Below are 20,205 nucleotides of genomic sequence, written 5' to 3'. Positions count from 1 at the left end.
AAACCAGGCAGGCACTCACCTCTCTCTGGCACTGCCCACTACATGATAGCACCCAACAGGGGCTCAGAAGCTCAGAGAGAGGAACGTGTGAACAAAGCCAGTGGCTGGGAAAAGCACAAGGAGGCCATGTGGGCAGAGGAAGGATGGGGACATTGCCTGGATGAAGTGAGACCAGGCAGGAGGCTCAGCTAGAGTTGGGAACTCACTGTAGAAAAGGCAAGATACAAAGGGGTGGGGGAGGTAGGAGGCCAGGCCAGAGAGGCTGACAGAGCTGGAGCTCCCTGCAACCTGGTGGGGAAGCACTGAGAGGAGAGGCACAGCGGCAGGGGGATGCCAGAGCAGAAGGGCTGCAGCCTGGGAAAGCACGAAGTCAACCAACCCCTGACAGCGCCCAGCAGAGATTCTACCTCTGTAGACATCTCTTCTTCGTCCTCGTCCTCGTCCTCCTCCTCCTTTTTTTGTGACAGGGTCTCTTTACACAGCTCTGATTGTCTTAGAACTCACTATGTTCACCAGGCTGGCCTTGAACTCTTGGGAGATCCCCCTGCCTCTGTCTCCCACTGGTTTAATGACAGGGCCACCATGCCTTGCAGCCATCTTCTTCAAGCTTTATTTTTAATAGTTTAAATTATGTGTGTGTGTGGGTGGTGCGCATGCCTCTGTGTGTGGAGGGGGTACACATGCCTCTGTGTGTGGAGGGGGTACACATGCCTCTGTGTGTGTGTGGGGGGGTGCATACCCCTCTGTGTATGTGGGGGGATGCACACGCCTCTGTGGGGGGGGGTAGGGGAGGGTACACACACCTCTGTGTGTATTTTTCCCACGTTCAATCCAGATGCTGAAGCACGGGACTGGTATCATGCAATGGTTCTCAGTTAGTGCTCATAGTGGGTCAAACAAAATGGCAACGCTGGCCTCATCATCTAAAGCAGACACTCTCTCTGTACCATTCACGCTGCCCACGCTAGGCCCTGCTAGAGTTCTGTGTCTGTGTGAAAGGTTGGGTAGGATGTATGAGCTGAATCTCAGAGCTGTATGCCTGCCTACTGTCTATGTTCTCAGCGACACCAGACACTGAACCTCAGAGCACACGGATGTTGCGCAGGTACACTATCACCAAGCTATATTCTGGGTCCCCTGCACCCTCTATTAAATGGACTCTGGGTGTTGTTGTTTATGAGTATGTGTGTTTTGTCTACATGTATGTCTGTTTACCATTTGCACACCTGATACCCATGGAGAGCAGAAGAGGATATCACACTCCCTGGAGCTAGAGTTACAGATGATTGTGAGCCACCATATGGGCGCTGGGAATCTAATGGCGGTCCTCTGGAAGAGCAGCCAGAGCTCCTAACTGTTGAGCTATCTCTCCAGCCCTTTGAGGGTTTTTTGTTTGTTTTATTTTTTAATTATTTTTTTAGATTTGAGGCAGTCCTGCTGAGTATCCTAGGCTGAACTATTAATCATCTCATCTCAGCTCCAAGTGGAATAACACGCAGCAGGTTAGACAGCCTGCTCACCTTGATCATATCATCCATGATGTGCACATCAAAACCTTCGCAGTCACCGCAAGGACTCCGGATCCGCCACAGGTCCTGTGGAGGAAGAACAGTCCTGGTTACCCACCTGGGCCACAAAAATGGCTGCATGGACATGGGTCAGGAGAGACGCTGGCCAGGGTGACACAGATCTTTAATCTCAGTGCTGGGGAGGCAAAGGTAAGCGGATCTCTGTGAATTTGAGGCTACACTGAGAGTTACAGGCCAGCACTGACTCACAACAAACCAACAGGCAGACCCAGAGGCATAGCTCGATGCTCTTCTACACCAGACACAGACCACCACCCCCACCATCACCCCCACCACCACCCCCACGGAAAAAGCCACAAAGACACCGAAGAGCTAGAGTGGCCTGTGTAACAGACTGGTCTAAGAATATGTAAACTGACATGACACTAAGTCTCCTCCTAGGGAAACAATTACTTAGAACTCCTAGACTGAGGATGCTGTAGGCAGCTCTCAGGGACCTGGAGGTCTGTGAACACAGCATGAAAGGAGAGAAGGCCCCCAGCACACTCTGGACAGTCCATCTCCTGCCTTAGCCAGGTTAGAATAAGCACACTTTTCTACAGCCACTCTTCAGTCACGAGAGCCAAGACCCGTATGGAAATTCCATTGGGTAAATAACAGAAAAATGCCCAGAAATTAAGAGATGGAAGCATGAGGCTAAGATAGAGCCATTCTCTTACAAGAATATCAAATGTGATTCACTCTCCATTTCAGGTACAAAGCACTTCAAAATCCTTTTAATAAAAAAATGCCTTTCCCAAAATGACTTGGTGACTACTGTGCTTCTGCTTTGATGAGAGAATTCAAATGAAGCTTTTCAATTCCTTCTTGCATAAAAAAAGAGAAGTCCCCATCTCGGAACGCTCTAACAGCCGCTGCCTCCATTCTCCTAAGAGCACGGCGAGCTGCACAGTCACAGCGTGCCTCCTGAAACACTTAATTTATGTCTTTAATTATTCTGATAAGCCACAATTGTAAAATGACAACACACAGTCATTTCCATTTCATATGTCAAATTACTGCTTTTTAAAAGTGCAACCACTGATGCAGAAAAGAAAAGTGTCGTCGGCAGGGCCCAAGCTGTTCCCTCTGCACTCAAGCACTCTTGGGACTCTCGGGCACACAGCCTCCCCACCTCTGTTGCTTTTCCATAGAGTCCTGGGTCACCTACCCTGAACTCCACAATCACAGCATGCAGTGAGGCAGCCTGAGGCATCACCACAGCTCCAGGTGCTAGGTGCTGGTCCACAGAGGTACGGACATACCAGAAGTACAGGTTGTGCCATGGCAGCAGGCTAGTGGTGAAAAAGGGTTCACCCAGGAGGAGGGAGACCTGGCAACAGGACAGGAAAAACCAAGTGTCAGGAGTGAAGCTAACACGTGAGGGGCACTCAGCAATTTCACGGGAGCATGTAACAGTCCGTCTGTCCGTCCATTCATTCATTCACTCATTCATTTACTCATTCATTCCCTCAGTTAACAAATGAACATGCTCCTGAGGATACAGAGGACAGCAGAACAGAGGAAGGACACAAACAGGGGAGGGGGCAGTCGTTACTGGAAAGAAGCCGAGGTTAGGTGCATGCAGGGGCTTCAGAGAGGGCTTCCTGAAGGAATTCTGCCAATCCACAAACAACTGTTTCACCCCAGTGTATCCATACCAGATGAACAACATGTCATTGTCAATGAACCCAAGCAGATGTGGACACTGGCAGCAAGGTTCCTGGCAGACGGCATTTCCATCACCATTTGTGAAATAAGCAAACAGGTTTATGACTAAGAGTCAGAAGTCAGACCAAAGGGCAGAGACCAAGCAAGGGTGTGAGTGAAAGCAAGGCCCTCTAGACCTAAGTCAGGAGAGGATGTGGGCAGGCCAGTGAGAGGAGGCCAGACCAGCCAGGATTCAAATAGCTAAGGAGGCCCAACTTGCCCTGAAGGCAAGAGGCCTTCCTAAAAGCTTTAGCCAGGGATTCAAAAGATAGAGCATGTACTTTAAAAGATCCTTCTAAGGACCATGAGGTATACAGGCAGAACACTGCAAGTAGAAAGGTGACTGGCGACACTCCAAGGGAACGTTACAGCACTCAGGCTGTGTGGGCCAGGAAAGCCCAGGCAGGGTCTGAGACTCTCCATGGCCTCAGTGAACGGGAAGCAGAGGACGGGCAATGGACACAGCACAAGTCAGACCAGGGTTCACCCTGAAACTACAATGTATATGGAGCCTTGAATATGTTAAGTGTAAGAAGTCAGTTAGAAAGGGCCATGTAGTGCATGATTTCAAATATATTATTCATCTAGAATAGGCAAATCCCCAGAGACAGAGAGTAAACTAGTGGCGGCCTAGAGGGTGGGAACACATGAGTGTAACCACCAATAGAAAAAGAGTATCTTTGAGAGTCATAAAAATGCCCTCAAGCTGACCTGGTGATAGCCGCATGCTTCAGTTACATCACTTGGCCATACACTTTAAATGAGTGACTTGTATGCTGTATGGATAAATCCCAGCTGTCATTTTATAAAAAGCATGAGGGGAAATAGGCAAGAGGCTTACACACATAATCAACCGAGACTTACACACAGCTGACAAGTACATGAAAAGATGCTCACGATCACTGGCTATCAAGAAGAAACAAAGTCAAAGCACAACGACAGCAAGTGTGTTCCCACTCAAAAGGAGAGAACACACAAGGAATCCTCGCACACTGCTGGACAACAGTGCAGCAGTCATTGCTTCTTCTCTTTATTTTTCTTTTCTTTATGTGCATTGGTGTTTTGTCTGCATGAATGTCTGTGTAAATGTCAGAAACGCAACTGGAGTTACAGACAGCTGTGAGCCACCATGTGGGTGCTGGGGATTGAATCCAGGTCCTCTGGAAGAGCAAGCAGCCAGTGCTCTTAACAGCTGAGCCATCTCTCCAGCCCTCAGTGGCTTCTTAAGAAGTCACACACAACCAGCCATGGTGACACAGGCCTTTAATCCCAGCACTCAGGAGGCAGAAGTAGGAAGATCTCAGTGGGATGAGGTGTCAACCTAGTTTAAAGAACAACCCTGGCTCAAAACACACAAAAGCCTGCAGGGAGCTGGTGTTTAGTAACCCAACCCCAGGGTTCCTTCCTGAAGAGCAGTTCTGGGGTTGGGGGGTGAAAAGGCTGAGCAGGAAGAATCCCCTGAAGGACTCTGTGTGAGGGGAAAGGGAGAGGCAGTCCTCTGTGTTCCTTAACCTCAACAAACCATTCTGCTCTCCTGTGAGAGGCACAGCTCACTGGGCTTTATACGAACTCTCACCCACTCTCATAGTGTTGAAGGTGAGGTCTTGCCTGGCCAAGCTACATGAGAGACATCACACAGCATTTAGCCAAGGCAGCAGGGTGGGACTTAGGCCACCTTGTGCTACTCTGTCCCCACCCAAGCAGCCCCAGTCCAACATGAAGTTCCCATTCCTTACCTTCTTGCCCTCCAGGTCTGCAGCTGTCAGCAACTCAGGCCGTTTATTGATGACACTGATTTTATCTTCCAAGTGGTTAACCTTGAAGATCTTTGAAAGACAGAATGTAACTGTTTACACTCATACATTGTTCTGGACCAGGGGAAAACAACTGCTGGGCAGAAGGTATATGCAGCTCTAGGGTGGAGTGCTGCCCGATGTGCCACTGGCCTGGTTCAATCTGCAGCGTCATAAAAAGCTAGAAACTAACACCTCTCAAAGTCACCACGGCTGCTGAGTGCTGACCACACGGCTCTGAGGCACCACCTTATCAGCTGTGCAAACATCTCTTTGGGGATCTCCTACAGACCAGGAAAAAGGTCATGAGCAAACGGCATCTCATCAGGCAGGACCTATATTGGTCTTGCAGTTTTGGTAGAGTAGGTCACTCCCAGGAACAAATCACTCAATTCTATTTACACAGAGATGTTAGCTTCTTAGTCTTATGTGAACTGAGAAAAGACTAAACTTCTTCAACTACAAGAACTAAAGGCAGAGCATAAACATTTGCTTCTGACTGGATGCCAGAAGCTTGGCATGGTGGTGCACAACTTTAATCTCAGCACTTGGGAGGCAGAGACGCACACCTCTGTGAGCTTAGGCCAGCCTGCTTTACACAGTGAGTTACAACCTAGCCAAAGCAGTTAAGACACAAGTTAGTGAGACCCTACCTCAAAAAAAGCAAACAAAAATCCTATGTCTGCCCCAAAGCCAAAAGGCCTGCTCTGAGTTACAGCCATGAAGCAGGACTGGCTCTGTCTTCCAGCTCCTGGTTGCCATGCAAAGTCATCCATCCCAGACTTGGGAGGACAGGTCCAACAGGCCCCGCATGAATCTGGTAACAATTGTCACTTACCCTTTTCATCAGTCTATAGGAAGCTACTGAACTCTCAACTGTAAACACCTGAAGAGAACACAGGACATGGAGTTACAGAGGGTAGACACTCAAGAGGAAAACCTTGTCAAGAGCATACTGAAAACGGCCTGGCCCTGCTCCCTTCCTGGGACACAGCTACACTGGATATTCACTCTAGAAGGTGGCTAACGCAGAATCCTATGCTGCAGCTACGTAGCCATTACTTGTTCCTGACCATATATGGAAACAATAAACGTCCTCAGCACCCAAACCAAGCCCACCACACCCACAAAAGCTGCATCTGCTTTGGTCCCAGAATCCCATGCCTGGACCACACCATGCCCTAACTCAAGAGCCAACCTTTAAAAAAGTGGACAACAACAAACTGGAAAAGAAAAATAAGTAGAAGACTGAAAAGAGAAGAAGGGCCCTCACAAAGCCAACAGAAAGGCACAGCCCAGTGGTACCTGCTCCGCTCCGAGGTGATGGGCCAGCATGGAGAGGAGACTGCCATCACTCACACAAAGGCAGATGCTACCTGGCAGCAGCACCTGCAGGAAGGGGCAGGATGAGCACAGGCTCCTCAATCCTCAGATCCTCCTGACAAGCTAACAGACGTGCTTCCCTCCCCATTTCCACCCACAGGCTTTTTTTTTTTTTTTTTAAGTTTTATTTTATGTGTATGGGTGTTTTGCCTTCATGTGGGTTTGTAACCACTGCAGGTTGTGAGGACAAGGAGTCAGATCCGGGTCCTTGGGAAGAGAGGCAAGTGCCCACAACCACCTTTGAGCCTCTCTCCAGGCCCAACAGATTTCTGAATACATCAGCTCTCATCTCTTCTTCCTCACAGCCAAGCTCAATTTTTTTGACACACACCCCCAACCCACCTGCCTCCTCAGCACACACTGTGGCCCTTACTCCTCACTTTCCCACCGGGGCCTGCTGTAGGAAACACCCTGCACAACCCAGTCAGAAGGCCCAGCTAAGACCTGCTACACTAGCAGGAAGGTACCTTCTAGTCCATGGTGACGAATTTCTTCCCCATCTGGCCCATATACCCTTCAAGGGGCTCCCTAAAAGTAGGGGTGCCTTTATGGGTCACAGATCCACTGGAGAAGAATTTATGCTTGGAGTCTTCTCTCCCCACAAAATGTATGCACGTGCAGATATATTTCTGTATACAACTCCAAGGGGTCCCGGAGACTCCTTCTCAACTCCACCTGGGCTGAAGCCCAGGTCAGAGAGCTCCGGGTCAGATTATATACTAGGGGATTTTGGAAAGGTGCAACAGATAAAAACAGAAGAGGCAGAGCTGAAGGTGGGGCTGTGATCCCAGAGGTAATTCCAGCAGAGCAGGTTTGGACGGGAAAGGCTCTCAAGGGAGCACTACGGGAAGAGAGAACACCCGACAGACCTCACAGAGCAGAGAACAAGGAGAATTCAGGACAAGCTCTCAGGCTCTCTAGTGTCTGCTCCAGATGGAGCCAAGTGAAGATAGTCCAGCAACAAGGAGACAAAACAAAATGTCAACACACCATAAGCAAAGCAGTGAGACCCCCCCCACACACAGAGGGACACTTACAGTCCTCAGGGCTTGGGCATAGTGATCAGTTCTGTCCTGATCATTGATTTCTCCAAACCGAGGCCGGTTCCAGAGCAAGTGAGCCTGACAGTCACACACAGGTCGCACTTGGTAGGCGCTGTCATTCTCATCAGCGCTGAGCAGGGAGATGAAAAGCCAAACATAAGTGATAAATACTCCACACTGGAGGGGCTGGAGAGACGGCTCAGCAGTTAAGAGCACTGACTGCTCTTCCAGAGGTCCTGAGTTCAATTCCCAGCAACCATCATTCCCAGCAACATGGTGACTCACAACCATCTGTAATGGGATCTGATGCCCTCTTCCAGTGCGTCTGAAGACAGCTACAATATACTCATACACATAAAATAAATAAATAAATCTTTAAAAAGAAAACATTCCAAACTGGAAACCAGAGATCACGAGGACACAGCACAGGGAATAACACCGGAACTCAGCCTAGACCCTGGGAGATGCACGCACAGGTCTCTCCGAGACCCTAGGCGAGTGGGACACCAGCACAGTACAGGTTACAGAGCCCTGTGAGTCTTTATTTTTCCTATATTTGTTTTGAATAAATCTTATCAATCTATAGCAGTTTCTACATAAACACAAACACACTGATATACCCACAAACTTTTGCTTTGTAAATTTTTTTTAAAGATTTATTTATTATATTTAAGTACACTGTAGCTGTCTTTTAGGCACACCAGAAGAGGGCATCAGATCTCATTATGGATGGTTGTGAGCCACCATGTGGTTGCTGGGATTTGAACTCAGGACCTTTGGAAGAGCAGTCAGTGCTCTTCCCCACTGAGCCAGCTCTCCAGCCCTTGTAAATATTTTTTTTTTATTTTGTGTGTGGGGCTGGGGAGTACCGTAACACAAATGTAGAAGTCAGAGGACAGCTTTGTGGAATTGGTTCTCTCCTGCACTATGGATTCTGGGGATTCAACCTAGGTCATCAGATTTGGCTACAAGCCCCTTCACCCACATACCGGCCCTTGCTCATTTTATTTTGTTCTGGTATAAATCTGCCCATTCAAATCTCTACAAGGTCTGTCCATAGACAGTTTACATCAATGCAGTCTCTGAGGGCTAGTCCTCCACCCCAACAACAAACAGGCATACCTGGTTCTCTGAAGGCTGTACCACACACAGTAGTCATCATGGTGGGCTACCAGGCACCGGGGTGAGCCCTGCACAACGGGGTCCTCCTGCGGCAGGAAGTACACACACTGCATCCAGTGGTCCCGCCACTGAAATGAGGAGCAGAGAGCCAGCTTTCACCAACCTGTGACAGCAATGCTTCCAACCCAGCAGCCCAGAGCCAACTATCAGCTGCACAGAGACATGGCACAGACTCTAAGTGCCTACTACGGCCCTAAAGAGTAAGAAAAAAAAATCTAATCAGAGAAGCCAGTGTCCCAAAAGCTTTCTGGAAACTTCCTGACTTTAGAATACATCACCGAGGGCAGTGGTCTTCTGCGGTAACTTGAGAAGGGACGAGTGCAGTTTCTGCTCTCCTCACAGAGCAGCACTGCCTTAGCTACGGTCACTACTGCTGTAAGGAAACACCATGGTCAAGAGCAGGTTGGGAAGGGAAGGGTTTATTTGATGGATGCCTCCACATTCCGATAATCATTGAAGGAAATCAAGAGGCGCTCAAGCAGGGCAGTAGCCTGAAGGCAGGAGCTGAGGCGGAAGTCGTGGAAGGGTGCTGCTTACTGGCTTGCTCATCATGGCTTGCTCAGGTCTGCTTTCTTACAGAGCCCAGGACTGCCAGCCCAGGGGTTACACAATGGCTAGGCCCTACATCAGTCACTCATTAAGAAATTTCCCTGCAGCTGGATCTTATGGAGGCATTTGACCAACCGACGCTAGCCTGTGTCAAGTTGACATACACTAGCTAGCACAAGAGCCAACGTTCTTACCTTCACCTGCTGGACTGGGAGTCATATTTCATTGGAAGGAAAAATTCTCTGGCTCACAACCAAAATTGACCTAGTTGCCAAGGGGAAACCTTGTTTTAAGCCCTCTTGGGAGATATGGAAGGCTTTAAAACACAAAATATCCTTTTGTCTTCTAAGTGGCTTTAAAACACAGGAAGGTCAAATATAATACATAGTATCTAACTGGATCCTAGACTAGGAAAACAAAAGCTAACACTTAAGGACAATTAAGGAAATTTCTTTTCTTTCTTTTTTTTTTTTTTTTTTTTTTTTTTTTTTTCCGAGACAGGGTTTCTCTGTATAGCCCTGGCTGTCCTGGAACTCACTCTGTAGACCAGGCTGGCCTCGAACTCAGAAATCCACCTGCCTCTGCCTCCCGAGTGCTGGGATTAAAGGCATGTGCCACCACGCCCAGCTGGTTCTTGTAAGTATCAAAGAGTCAAGTTGTCAGGTATTTGTAATTTACTATCAAATGACTGAGCAGAAACAGAGTGCAGTGAGGAAAGGAAGCAGAGACACAGCAAGCGTGGAGAATAGTAACAATTATTAATTAAGCTGAAGTAAAGGGATGATCAGTGTCCTCCTCACTTACTCTGCCATTCCACAATTGATCCAAACAACAATTAGGAAAATAGGGGCTGGGGAAGATGGCTTAATTGGTAAAGAGACTGCTGCAAAGGCTTGCGGGCCTGAGTTTGAATCCCCAGCACCTATGTAAGCTAAGCAGGTGGTGTCTACAACCTGGGATGTGGGAGAGGGCAGAGGCATCCCTGAGTGGGCAGCCAGCCGAGTCAAATAATAATATGAGTTTCAGGTTCAGTAAGAGATCATGTTTAAAAAATGAAGATGGGCTGGGCAGTGGTGGTGCACGCCTTTAATCCCAGCACTTGGGAAGCAGAAGCAGGCGGATTTCTGAGTTCCAGGCCAGCCTGGTTTACAGAGTGAGTCCCAAGACAGCCAGGCCTACGCAGAGAAACCCTGTCTCGAAAACAAAAAAACAAAAAACAAAAAAAAAGAAGACAGAAGGTGACTGCCCTTTGGCCTCCACACATCCATGCAGAGGCCCACCCACAGGGACATATGCACACACTAACAGTACTAACAAGTACATACACTACATTCACATAGCTCATACACATACCACACTGTTTCACACACACCCAAAAGCTTAAAACAAGTCAGTTTTTATAGTTTATTCCTTTGAATTAAATGGAGTCTTTAAGAGAAGTAAAATATTCTACATTGTGAAACATGATTTACAGAGATTCTGACTGGACATTTAAAAACCCAGAGCAGCCAGATGGTGGTGGCACATGCCTTTAATCCCAGTACTCAGGAGACAGAGGCAGGTGGATCTCTGTGAGTTTAAGAACAGCCTGGTCTACGTAGTGAGTTCAGGACAGCCAGGGCTACAGAGAGACTTTCTGGAAAAAACAAAAAAACAATCAACAAAACAAAACCCAGGGCGTCAGATGTTAGGCAACGATTCTATCACTGAGTTCACTTGAGCCCAAGTTAACCTTTAATAAATAGTGATAATCCTTACATATAGGTGCTGGAGAGATGGCACAGTGGTTAAGAGCACTGACTGCTCTTCCAGAGGTCCTGAGTTCGATTCCCAGCAACCACAGGGTAGCTCACAACCATCTGTAATGGGATCCGATGCCCTCTTCTGGTGTGTCTGAAAACAGCTACAGTGTGCTCATAAACATAAAATAATGAAAAAAAGTTTTTTTAAATCTAACATATAAAGAAAACAAGTAGAAAAGATAAAGCTATAGTCACACAAATATGTGTGGGACGGTATAAAACCATAGCAGGAAGCCTGGTGGGTAGAGCAGGTTGAGACCCTGGAAACCCACACCTGAGATGGTAGGTGCCTCTCTGCTCCCTGTCCCCTGCCAGATTCTTGTCCTGGAACATGTGCCACACTTCACATAAGGAAACTCAAAGACATGTACAAATGACAAAGACTATGATACAGAATAAAACAAGCCATTATTATTATTATTAATTTTGGTGGCAAGGAGACAGGGCCTCACTATGTAGCCCTGGCTGGCCTGGAACTTGTTAGATAGACCAGGCTGGCCTCAAATTCAGAGATACACCTGCCTCTGTCTCCTGAATGCTGGGATTAAAGGCATGCGCCACCACACCTGACCGGTATATTCTTATAACCTATAATATATATGCCTTGGTTTTTAGAAAATAAGGTGTTAGCATTTGAAAAAATAAACTATCCTAAAAAGTCGGTGCCCGAGTTAGATGTGTAGCACAAACCTGTGATCCCGGCCCTGAGGAAGCTGAGGAAGGCGGACCATGAACTTGGGCCAGCCTGGGCTACCTTGTGAGCTCAGGCCAGCTTGTTATATAGCAAGATCTTGTCTCACACAAGGAAGTAAAATTAAAAAAAGACATCTGGCTCAACTCTAATAGGGTGACCACCTGCTCATTGCTATTTCTAGAAACTAAGGGAATTAGGTCTTGTCAGACTCCAGTGGCAGGGATGCAAATGAAGGCAAGGCTTGCTGCACTTGCCTGAGACATAGCTCATCCACTGTTCCTGGATTTATCCAAAAGGCAGGTATCTAAGATGTCTATTCAAATATAAAGGCTAACAGAGGACAAAGAGCTTAGGTTCGCTCCGGTTTGTTATTTCTCCCTATACTGTATGAATTGAACCCTGAGTGACCCAGGGTTCCCTAACACCTCCCTCCCCCTCCCACACACGCTATACCAGGAGGCTGTGAACTCTGCACCTGTGCCCTGAGAGCTGCCTGTCCATTGACAGACACAGCGTGAGAGACACAGGTCCTTAAAGGTGGCCTTTCTGGTATTCGTTTCCTACAGAATTAAGGATACGACGGTTATCTTGCAAGTGCATCACTCTGCACACAAGCAAACATAACATCTGTCACCAAACGTTCTGATTTTTATTTACTAATAGGTAAAAGATAGTATTTCATTAGAGTTCATTTATGTTGTTTTATTGCATAGCAGTTTAAAGGTGAAAATTTATATGTTGACTAGTATTTCCATTTTCTAGTTCACATTCCTTGGCTCATTTACCCTGAGCTGGAGAAGGTGGATCCTGAATCAGTGGCAGTGAGGTTCTCCACTCCCAGTTGACTGAGCCCCCTGGACCACAGCAGAAGGTGAGGAGGTGCCTGACTATGCCAGGACAAGGAGAATGGCGGAACTAATTCACTAAGACTCTGTTGCTCACTGTGGCCACTGGTGTCAGCCACTCAGAGAGGTCCACCTTATGGCACACTGGCAGGCTGTGCTGATTTTATTTCTTATCATTTTTCTTTGTAATATTTGAGAGGTGCAAATATCTCAGTATGTATGTTCAGACTCGTCTTGGAGAGCAGGCCATTGTTCCTCATCATTGCTACATATTCAGCTGTGCTCACTATGTAGCGCAGGGACTCACGCATGCTATGAAAGTGCTCTATCACTGAGTACATTTCCAGTCCCTAGTCCTTGTATGTGTACATGTCTGTCTTCCCAAAAGACAATTTCTTCTTTGCCTTTGACTGATACAGTGATCTAGGGGTAAAAAGAAACAAAAGTTTCCTGACTTACACGGAATGTGCTCAGTTCCTGCCTCTTACCTGAAGCTCCTGTGGATCTGTCTGTGCCCAAAAGGGTGCCATGGTACACTTGATCTTGCCCTCAGGGTCCATTTCAATGTCCCACCAGGACAGAACCACCTGTGCTTGGCCAGACGCCAAAGGTACAAACTGCCTGCTATGGCACGCTGCCGAGCTGCTGACTTGCTTGCTGAAGTCCACACTGTGGAAGAATATTTGGGAACTGAAGCATAATTTAACTCACACACACCCCTCTGTTAAGTTTCCACAGAGACCTGCCCAACAATGGTACTGATGTGGAAAGGACTCAGCTAGGTTTCTGTTCCATAAAGGAAGACATCCAATCAAATGTCTCAAAGAACAGCCACCCAGGGAGGGTCCGCAGTACCTGAACATTGGCAGCACATCACTGAGGACAGTGAAGTCAGCAGGCGACACCTGGTTCAGCTGAATGTCACAGACTGAAGGCGCACCAGGACACCTCTCCAATTCTGAGGGGGGGACGATGACCTGCTCGCCTAGATTCGTGCGGACACGGACGGGAAACAGCTTGTTCCAGGACCACATCCTTCGGGACTCCACCAGCTGGGCGTAGACAGTTGCCCTGTGAGGCACTGCCTCGCAGTCTTCCTAGGTTTACAGCACAACAACCAACAACACAGCGGTAAGTCTGGTGCCTCCTCCCCAGCGCCTCACGCGTGTCCAAAGTTTCCATAGTTGCCTGCCTTAGTAACTCTAACACCTTCCCTGCCGGAAGAGTAAACTGCTTTCTGCCCTACTTCTTGAAAGAAGAGCAAGCACACCATGCCTAAAGTCATGATTATTTTAAAGACAACGTCTTGTTATGTAGTCTAGACTAGCCACCTACTTACAGTCTTTGTGCCTCAGCTTTGAGTACTAAAATGACTTAAGGTGAGTTCCTAGTTACCTAGAACCCTTAAATGTTGTGAGAATTTTGGTTTCTTAAAAAAAAAAAAATACAAAAATAGGACTGTGCTTTTGTTTCAATCCCAGGTGTGGGGACTATGATCTAGTCTAGAGACGAGATTTTACCAGCTGCAGGGAGTTTCTGTGATTGTGTGGTAATTTGAATTTTGGGAACTTTTCAAAGGGTATATAAATGCTATGGGGCCTCAAAAGGCAGGGTGGGTGGGTTGTTGATCACAGTTTCTTAAGCAGTCATACACAAAGAAGAAACAACAAAAAGAAGAAATTAGGTATATTGATGATAAAGATCAAACTTGCCCCAGGGAACTTGAGGGCCCTATAGCCGCAGGAAGCAGTCTAACCTCACCTGATTTCCCACCCTGTCTTTACTCAGGGATCTCTTTCCTTTACCCTTTTCCTTTTTCCTCTCTCATCTAGTGTTAAGGAGTTGGAAGGGCAGGAAAGGGGAGAAGAACCCCAGAACATAAGACAGAAGCCTTCCTGGATGTGAACACAACGAGCAGCCAGCTGCTCACTCAGGCCTGCTGGATTTGTCCAGCACACATGCGCATTTCTCTTGGGGGACATGAAAGTCTTCCTGACCCCAAACACTAGGGAACCAGGAATATTAAACACACTGGAGCCGGGCGGTGGTGGCACATACCTTTAATCCCAGCACTTGGGAGGCAGAGGCAGGCGGATTTCTGAGTTCGAGGCCAACCTGGTCTACAAAGTGAGTTCCAGGACAGCCAGGGCTATACAGAGAAACCCTGTCTCAAAAAAACAAACACACACACACACACACACACACACTGGGGCCTCTGCTTAATGGAGGAAATAAAATACCTGTTTTCCCAGCAAGAGGTCTGGAAGTGGACACTGACATGACTTGACATGACATGACTTGACATGACTTGATGTCTCTGTGAAGGCAGACCTCACCTAGATCCCCCACAAAGTTTATCCCACACTCTCCCTCCCTAGGCCTTTAGGGGAGATGTCACATGCATTTCAGCCTGCTGACTTCTACACTATCGGTCAGAGATGACACTAGATTCTAGGCCTTTTAGCCCTAGACCCCACCCTCATCCGCACTTGAGTTTCTATGCAGTCACACCTTATGCTTTATTGTACACCTAGAATTGGAACAGTGTGTGTGTGTGTGTGTGTGTGTGTNTCCCTCCCTCCCTTCCTTCCTTCCTCCCTTTTACTTTCTTTTTTTTTTCTTTTCAAAACAGGGTTTCTCTGTGTAGCCCTGGATGTCCTGGAACTCACTTTGTAGACCAGGCTGGCCTCGAACTCAGAAATCCGCCTGCCTCTGCCTCCCAAGTGCTGGGATTAAAGGTATGTGCCACCACCAGGAAACCTAGAACGGGAATGATTGTTGGGGGAGGGGGGGACTTTCCCCAAATTGTCCTGTGTTTTAAATACGCTGACAATGAAGCACCTGGCATTAGACTCCCCAAAGTCTGATCTAGGGTGACAAAGTCAATTGGACACCTGCAGAGTCCCCCTCACCTACTTGGCTGTGGTTCTAACTCCCTGCCTAGTAGTCCTATATCATTCTGCATCCATCACCAGGCCCTGAAAACCCAGCAGGGAAGGGGATTTTTCACAGCTGGGAGTTATAAGCCAAAGTTTCTCCAGTTCAGCACTACTGCCACCTTAGCTGCCAGGAACTGAAGGGAGGCCTGGGGCATATGGAGATTCTGAAGGGCTGTGTATGATGGCTGCAATCCCAACCCTCCCAGGGAAGGCTCTGAGCCACTACCTGGACAAGATGCTTGTGCGCATGCTCATAAGAGGGCAGTGCTCCCTCCCCAATCAGTTCTGTGTCAAACAGCTCCGTGATCAGAATGTTAGCACGACATGGCAAGTCACCATCTGAAAAAAAGAGATCAGAGTCAGAAACTCGTAACAGACTAGGAAAGATATTTATGACAAATACATCGAAGAGACACATCGAAAGTCGGACCTGGAGAAACGACTCAGGGGTGAGAGCATGCGCTGCTCTTGCAGAAGACCCAGGTTCCATCCCTAGCACACACATCTAGCAGCTCAGAACCCATTTGCTCCAGCTCCAGCTCTGATGCCCTCTTCGGGACTCTGCCCACAACTGCACTCACATGTTCAGGCATTTGTGCACACACACACACACACACACTTTAAAATAAATCTTAAAGAAAAATAAAAAAGTTCAGGCCATTGAGAGCAAATATTCATGCTGAAGTATCTGGAAATCTATCTGTAACTCACTTCCCAGTGGTTAAAAACCGTTGACATGGTAACAACAGAGTCAGGAATGGTCCTCTCTGCACTGCTCTTTCTGGTTTTGTCACCAACAGCCTGCTTGCACTTCTTTCAACTCTGGTATTTCTAAGAATGAGGGAAAGGATGGAACTTCTCAGAGCCTAGCATTTATCAAATGAGTGTAAATGTATGAGGGGCGATGCAGAGGAGCCTGGAAAAATGGCAGCTACACCAGGTGTGTCCTAATTCATCACATGAATGCAATGGATAGTTGAACAACTGTTGCCACACAGACTCAGGGTAATCCATCTCTGAGGTACAGGTTCCAAACTTAGATGCTAATTTTAAGGCCTCAGAGCAGACTCCTGGGGGAGACCACATCTGGAATTAGAAGGTAAGTAACAAAGTACCAAAGGCCCACGCCTAATCCTGACATTCAGTAGCCACACAGTGAGGCCAGCCAGGGCTACAGAGCAGACCCTTTCTCAGAAAACAAAAAACAACAAAAGTGAGAAAGAAGAACCAAAATTAGGAGACATAACTGGGTACTGGAAAAAAACAAAACAAAACAAAAAACCCAGAATGCAGAAGTAGCACCACTGTGGAAGCTAAAGAGGAAAATAGAGGAAGACTTCTAACTTGCCAATGAGGACCCTCTTGTGCAGGATACAGCAGTACACACCTATAGTCCCATCACCTCAGAGGCAGAAGCAGGAGACCTGTATGTTTGAGGACAGCCTGGGCTACATAGCAAAACAAAACAAAAACCTCAGCAAGCCACCTCTTAAGATGGGGGACTTGAAGCCAGGTGTAGTGCTGCACACCTTTAATCCCAGCACTCCAGAGGCAGAGGTAGGTGGATCTCTGAGTTCCAGGCCAACCAGGGCTACACAGAAAAACTCTTTGAAAGGAAGAAGAGGGAGGGTAGAAGAGAGAGAACTGTTAAAGCTGTCACTGGGGTGTGCTGACATTTTCAGAGGTTTAGTCCACTATCGACATGGTGGCAGGGAGCATGACCACAGGTGTGGTGTTGGAACTGGAGCTAAGAGCTACATCATGATCAGCAAGCAGAGGGTGCCTAGGCTTGGCATGGGCTTTTGAAACATCAAAGCCCATCCCCACACTTCCTCCAACAAGGCCACACCTCTTAACTTCTAAACAGTGTCACTCCCTGCTGACTAAGCCTTCAAACATATGAGCCTATCTATGAGGGCCACTCTACTCTAACCACTAAAGGGGCACAATGGACAAGCCTATGTGATTCCAACACAGGACGCAGAAGAAACTCCAATTTGGTGCCAACCTTGCAAAAGGAAGGAAGGAAAGAGGGAAGGAAGGTAGGCTGGGCGGTTTGCAGGTGAGTGAGAATGTCTCCTATACGCCTAGATGTCTGAATACTTGCTCCCCACTTGGTAGTGCTGTTTGGGTAGATGTAGGAGGTATGGCCTTGCTGGAAGAATTATGTCACTGGAAGTGACCTTTGAGGTTCAAAGCCACGAGCCACTCTCGGTTTTGCTGTCTGCCTCTTGCTTCCTGTTCAAAATGTAAGCTCTCGAGTTTGCTGCTCCAGCCAGCAAGCCTGACTACTGCCAAGTGAACTCATGCTGGTGGTGAGGGGCTATTATCCTTCAGGATCTGTAAGTCCCAAACACCCTTTCCTTCTGAAGCTGCCTTGGTCATGATGTCTCATCACAGCAACAGAAAACTAACATGTATAAAAGATGAAAAAAGTATCGGCATTAAGAAACATGACCAATTTTGGTGTACATATACAACAGCACACCGCTTAGCAACAAATAAAAAGAACTATATAGACAAAGAATGATGTGAGTGACCCACAAAAGCATTAAGCTGCTTCCAACTGTCAAGAATGCTGAGAAACAAAGACCAAGAAGTAGACATGCTAACACAGATGGGGAAAGCTCTCGGGCCTCAAGCTTTCACAAAGAACCACACACAAGCAACTGAGGAAAGTTGGGGATGGGTTGGTGGGAAAGGGTGACAATCTTCAGAAGGGAAGACATATCAGTCAGTCCTGAAAACATACATACAAGTAATGTCATATAGACTGAGCACGCTATATTTATATATTTAGGAAAAGTGTGTGTGTGTGTGTGTGTGTGTGTGTGTGTAAAATAAATAAATAAAATGGGGGAAATGAATTTGAAAAAGAACAAAGAAGTATATAGGAACATGATGAAGAAGAAGGGGAAATGATGTACTTATAACCTAAAACAAAAATTAAAAAAAAAAAAACAACCAAAAAAACGGCTGGAGAAAACTGTTAGGTGCCAGGCCAATCTGAGTACTAGCAATCTTAAAAGAAAATAGGTGTGCAAAGGACAGTGTTGTGCAGTCATTTAAAGGTAATCTTTACATAGTGCTAGAGAGATGGCTCAGTAATTAAGAGCACTGATTGCTCTTCCAGAGGTCCTGAGTTCAACTCCCAGCAACCACATGGTGGCTCACAACCATCTGTAATGGGATCTCATGCCTTCTTCTGATGTGTATGAAGACAGCTACCCCGCACTCATAAAATAAATCTTATTTTAAAAAATAAAAAAGATGGTCTTTACAAAAAGCAGTGAGATCACAGGAAGAGTGGTGTTGAAGGTGCCTCCAGGAACAGAAGAGACTTCAGCAGCTGTGACATGCAGTGAGAATTTTAGTTTCTTTAAAGACACAGAGATGTTATGTGAATATGTTTTTGCCTTCACCCCAGGTTGGGATATGGGGCTGCTTCCGACTGTGATTGTCTGCAGCAGCTGACTATGATTTGGAATTCTGGGGACTCTTGAGAGGTATAAAAATGCCTGACAGGGCTGCTGCTACTGCTCCAGCTGTTGTTGTGGTTTGTCCAGTGGTTGCGGGCAGAGAGACTACAAGAAATCTGATATCCTGACTTCGAAGACCAAACTTGTCCCAAGGAACCTGATGCCTCAGTCAGCAGTCTAAGGAGACCGATGACCCCTTTCCCCTCTAACCTTCTTTCTCTTCTACCTAGTGTTGGGAGATTTTTTTTTTTTTCGAGACAGGGTTTCTCTGTATAGCCCTGGCTGTCCTGGAACTCACTTTGTAGACCAGGCTGACCTCGAACTCAGAAATCCGCCTGCCTCTGCCTCCCAAGTGCTGGGATTAAAGGCGTGCGCCACCACGCCCAGCTTGTGTTGGGAGATTTTAAGGGATTGGAGGGGAGAAGAAAGGTAGGAAAAAGAACACAATAAAGTAGCCAAAAGTTCTGCTACAGTGACTTGCTTCTGCTACTGCCTTAACCTAGACAGGTAGTAAACGGAATTAGGTAAGCAATGGAGAAGGCGAGCAAAAACCATGAGGCTGTGAGAGATTAGCTAAGAGTCCAAGAAGTTCAGTATGCACCAGGTGAGTAAAATGGCAAGAGATGAGAGAGCAGATGGTGTTTAAACGTTAGATGTCGTGGATGGGGGCCTCAAAGAATTCTGAGAAAAGGTAGCATGACCAGTCAGCATGAACAATGGTTTACTATTCTAATAGCCTGTGTGAGATATTAGAGGCATAGTGGAGATGAGGAGAGGCGTGGTAAGTGGAAAACACACTCAGGAAGTAAAATGAATAGGGCACATCAAAGATGATGGCTTGGGTGATTAGATCTATCACAGTGATTCTAAGTACCTGTGTGTGAGCAATAAAGTAACAAGTTCCACTCTGGATATATGACTTCTCTTTCTAGATGCCACTATATATACCTTTTCCAAAGGTATTTTGAGATCTTTTTTTTTTTTTTTTTGGGGGGGGTATATATGTATCAGGTAATACTTTCTGCCAAAACTATAACAATTTCTGACCTGAAGATAAGGTTCTAACACCTTCATTAAGAAAACTGGGCCAAGCCAGGCGTGGTGGTGCATGCCTTTAATCCCAGCACTCGGAAGGCAGAGGCAGGCGGATTTCTGAGTTCGAGGCCAGCCTGGTCTACAGAGTGAGTTCCAGGACAGCCAGGGCTACACAGAGAAACC

The 20,205-nt window shown here is 47.0% G+C and overlaps 1 protein-coding gene across 1 annotated transcript in view; it reads right to left on the bottom strand.

Moving 5' to 3' along the window:
- Prmt7 (protein arginine methyltransferase 7) overlaps nucleotides 1–20,205 on the bottom strand; it is a 42,246-nt gene that overhangs the window by 1,636 nt on the left and 20,405 nt on the right. The window contains exons 6-15 of the mRNA XM_021170781.1: nucleotides 15,735–15,847; nucleotides 13,425–13,666; nucleotides 13,058–13,238; nucleotides 8,620–8,747; nucleotides 7,492–7,627; nucleotides 6,377–6,460; nucleotides 5,910–5,957; nucleotides 5,015–5,104; nucleotides 2,740–2,901; nucleotides 1,521–1,595 (exon numbers count right to left, since the gene is read on the bottom strand). Coding sequence (XP_021026440.1) covers nucleotides 1,521–1,595; nucleotides 2,740–2,901; nucleotides 5,015–5,104; nucleotides 5,910–5,957; nucleotides 6,377–6,460; nucleotides 7,492–7,627; nucleotides 8,620–8,747; nucleotides 13,058–13,238; nucleotides 13,425–13,666; nucleotides 15,735–15,847 — 1,259 coding nt within the window. The remainder of the gene's footprint in view (nucleotides 1–1,520; nucleotides 1,596–2,739; nucleotides 2,902–5,014; nucleotides 5,105–5,909; nucleotides 5,958–6,376; nucleotides 6,461–7,491; nucleotides 7,628–8,619; nucleotides 8,748–13,057; nucleotides 13,239–13,424; nucleotides 13,667–15,734; nucleotides 15,848–20,205) is intronic.

This window comes from Mus caroli, chromosome 8, assembly GCF_900094665.2.
Source record: "Mus caroli chromosome 8, CAROLI_EIJ_v1.1, whole genome shotgun sequence".
Taxonomy (NCBI): Eukaryota; Metazoa; Chordata; class Mammalia; order Rodentia; family Muridae; genus Mus; species Mus caroli.
Note: the sequence above shows the minus strand (reverse complement) of the source record. Positions and strands in the feature narration are given on the sequence as shown.